This window comes from Morone saxatilis, unplaced genomic scaffold (assembly GCF_004916995.1).
Source record: "Morone saxatilis isolate NCDOM2014 unplaced genomic scaffold, NCSU_SB_2.0 Contig5, whole genome shotgun sequence".
In the NCBI taxonomy this organism is placed as follows: Eukaryota; Metazoa; Chordata; class Actinopteri; family Moronidae; genus Morone; species Morone saxatilis.
In genome coordinates this window covers 24,767,683-24,771,071 of record NW_023340095.1, presented here as the reverse complement: position 1 = coordinate 24,771,071, position 3,389 = coordinate 24,767,683, and the positions used below count along the sequence as shown (strand labels likewise).

At 44.4% G+C, this 3,389-nt stretch overlaps 1 protein-coding gene across 1 annotated transcript in view; it reads left to right on the top strand.

Moving 5' to 3' along the window:
- The window catches only part of LOC118338661 (diacylglycerol kinase eta-like), a 45,705-nt gene extending 45,103 nt beyond the window's left edge, over window positions 1–602 (top strand). Inside the window, exon 17 of the mRNA XM_035675939.1 lies at window positions 499–602. Coding sequence (XP_035531832.1) covers window positions 499–602 — 104 coding nt within the window. The remainder of the gene's footprint in view (window positions 1–498) is intronic.
- The last annotated feature ends 2,787 nt before the right edge of the window (window positions 603–3,389 follow it).

The window sequence follows — 3,389 nt, the reverse complement described above, 5'->3', positions numbered from 1 at the left end:
GCCACCTTCCTGTTGTTTGGCAGGCTGATGTTGTCCTGACGGAACGGAAGTTGTATTTCATAATGGCCATCTTTCCTTTTGACTGAGCTGTTCATCACATGCAGAAATTGCTTGTCTTCAAATGAATGTTCTTGTTTTTCATTGTAGGCTAATTCTGAGAAGTCCTGGTTATATTGATGTACAAGGAGCTCCTCCAGCTTGACCACAGATATCTTGTTGGACATTATTCGTGGACGACCATGCTCATCCATAGGTGTAGTACTACCAAGAGGTCCATTTATAGTCCAACCTAGACGTGTTAAGACTGCGTAATGCCCTTCACCTTGACTATTGATCACTTTCAGGGGCTCCATAGCCTTTGGGACATTTGCACCAATCAATAGGCCTACATCTGCCTTGATGGGTCTTAGGTGGACATCCTTTAAATAAGACCATCTTTTTGTGTCCATCTCTGTAGGAATGTTCTCTTGACTGACAGGAATGGCATTTTGTGTGAAGACCTCAGGAAGTTCTATGAAGCTGTTGCCATCCAGGCTGCATACTTCCAGTCCTCTCATAGCATGGGTTTTCACAGGCTTTTCATGACCCATCGTTTGGAGTAAGATTTCGGTTTTCTTTCCTCTAACAGACAACTGTTCCATCAGTTTCTCCGTGACAAAAGTAGCATTGCTTCCAGGGTCTAGAAACGCATAGTTTTCTATCAAACAACTGCCTTTATATGCTTTAATTTTTACAGGTACCACTGCCAACTTGTAGTCTGTCGTTCTGTCTCCTGTTTGTGCCGCTGATGATACCATAGCAATTTGTGCTGCCGATGAAACTTTAGCAATGCCATTGCTCCTGGTGTCTGAATCCTTCTTAGCAGCTGGTTTGGCATTTCCTGGAGTAAAGTTCTCCATATGTAGGATAGTGGGATGTTTCTTCTCACAGGAACGACACGTGAGATGTCTTTTGCATTCTTTACTCATATGACCTTTAACCAAGCAGGCAAAGCAGAGTCCATTTTTCCTTAGCAGCTCAACTTTCTCCTTGTAGGGAATCTTTGTCATTGCTTGACATGTTTCCATCACATGATCTCCTTTACAGAAAGCACAAGGCTTGATGAAAGCATCGATAGCTGTACGGATGCCCTCTGGCTTGTCCCCCTTTTTCCTAGCCTTGTGTTTCGTGTTGGCTTCTGTCTTGGGAACTACTGCTGTAGCAAAGCTTTTCTTGCTGCTAGATCTCATATAAGGCAAGTCATTTTTGGATTTTCTCCCATTAGCAGAATCCTGGATATCTCCAAAGACAGGATCTTGAATTATTCTGGCTTGTTTTTCTATAAACTGAACAAGGTCATGGAATTTAGGTCTCTGCTGTGTTCTTTTAGTGATGTTACATGCAGCAGACCACCATTTCTCGCGAAGTTTAAATGGTAGGTAGGTTTAAGGCCTTTTCCATGTATGCTGTTGTGACTTTGAAGTCATCACCAAAGTGATATTTTAGTAGGCGCTTTGCTTCATCATAGCCTGTTGTTGCACTCATGTGAAAGCAGCTTTGCACTAGTTCCTTTGGCTGACCAACAGTATACTGTTCCAGGAAGTACAGTCGATCCTCATTACTGTTGGTTTTGTCCTCGATGTTATGCTTGAAAGCCTTCATAAATGGTCGGAAAGTGAGAGGATCGCCGTCAAACACCAGAACCTCCCTTTTTGGAAGTTTAGCTTCTTTCTGCTGCATCACCAGCAGATCTGCCAAGTCTGTCTGTCTTTGCATAATATTTGTAAGATTGAGGCTCTGAGCTATTTCACCTCTGGGAGTGGATTGGTCTCTCCTGTGTGGTCCGTCAGACACGACAACTCTGGATGTATGAGGTTTTGTTGTAGCTCTTGGTGGTTGCTCAGGCTTTTCTGTAATTCCAGCTAGTGGTGAGTACCGGGTGTGTATCATTTTTTGTAAGGGTGTTTTAGGTATAGTTCCTATCCGTGCAAACTCCAGTTGTTCTAGGCTTACTTCTATTTTGTCAGATGCATTTATTTGTTCCTCCATTTGTTTTCCAGATTCTTCACTTTCAAATCCCTCCAGAGCCTTCAACCTTGCATCAGCTGCAGCAATATCTGCTTCCAAGTTCAGAGATTCCATCTTTAAACCCAGCTGATGCTTTTCCATTTCCAGTTCATGTTTCTTATTAAGAGCTTCAGCTCTGGCCAGTAGCGCAGCTTTGTCTGCAGCAGCCTTCATGCGTACTGAAGCAATGGATGAAGATTTTGAACATTTAGAAACATTTAAACCCTTTAAACCAGTCTGTGAGATACTGTCCCCAAAGTCCACAAGAGTTTGTGGGTCAGGCTGAGATTTTATCTATTGATCCACCTCAGTCAGAAACGCGTCATAATCTGCCATTTTTGGCTCATACCAGTCCAAAGTTTCATTTATTCTGACATTCTCAGGCAGCAGTTTCTGAACAGCTTCATGACACCTTTTAAATTCATCCAGCATTCTTAGAAATGCATTTGCCCTTTCATTGATATTGGCAACATCAACACCTTCTTTCATCATTGTTTTTATTTCATTCATTTTCCGTTTCCCTCTGCGCTGAGTGATTTGAACGCCTCCCTTTGTTGCGCAGCGTCCATTTCAGGAACACCGGCTTCAGTGACTCCACTTTCAGTTCCTTCTGCCATTGTTTCACTTTTCATTATCAGACTTTAATATTCATTTGTACAGTTTTCTTTCAAGTAAATCCGACAGCTTTTGTTTGAATATTCGTTAGTATTAAGGTTATTTATTTATTTTTTCCTTCCTTCTGTCAGGATTCGTTCAGTACCCAGAAGCAGACTAGAGCCGATGGTGAAAGTTTAAGAGGTTTATTCAGACAATAATCTGACTGGGAAGAATGAGCTGAGGGGGTCGGGGCTGGGTCCAGGTTCTGTTGTGAAATAGGAGAAGCTGGCAGGAGAGGCGAGGTGGAGGAAAATCCAGATGGGTTCCTCTCGCCGGGACATCCTGGACCCTCCTTGGTCAGAGGACTTTTTTCATGCGCACCCGGATAGGCCTGTGAGCGCCTGGAGGCGCTCGGGTCGGGGGAGGGTACTGTCACGCTCCCTGATCTTGACCCTGGCTGCCTTGGAGTCTGGGGCATGGTTCGGCTCGTTCATGCGGTGGCACACCTGATCTGCAATTCCCCCTCATCACGCACCCGTAGCTTGTACCTGGCCAGCTCTCCAGTCCATCGGGCGGATTGTTGTGGTTACATGATGTACGCTTCACACCAGCCCTCGGATTATCCTAGTCCAGTTTTGTCTTGGTATCTCCTGTTTTCCTTATTCTCGACCTTTGCCTTTTTGTCCTCAGGAGATTCACCCTGTCCCCTGGATTGGTCCTGCCTATTCCTGCAGCCTGCACAGTCA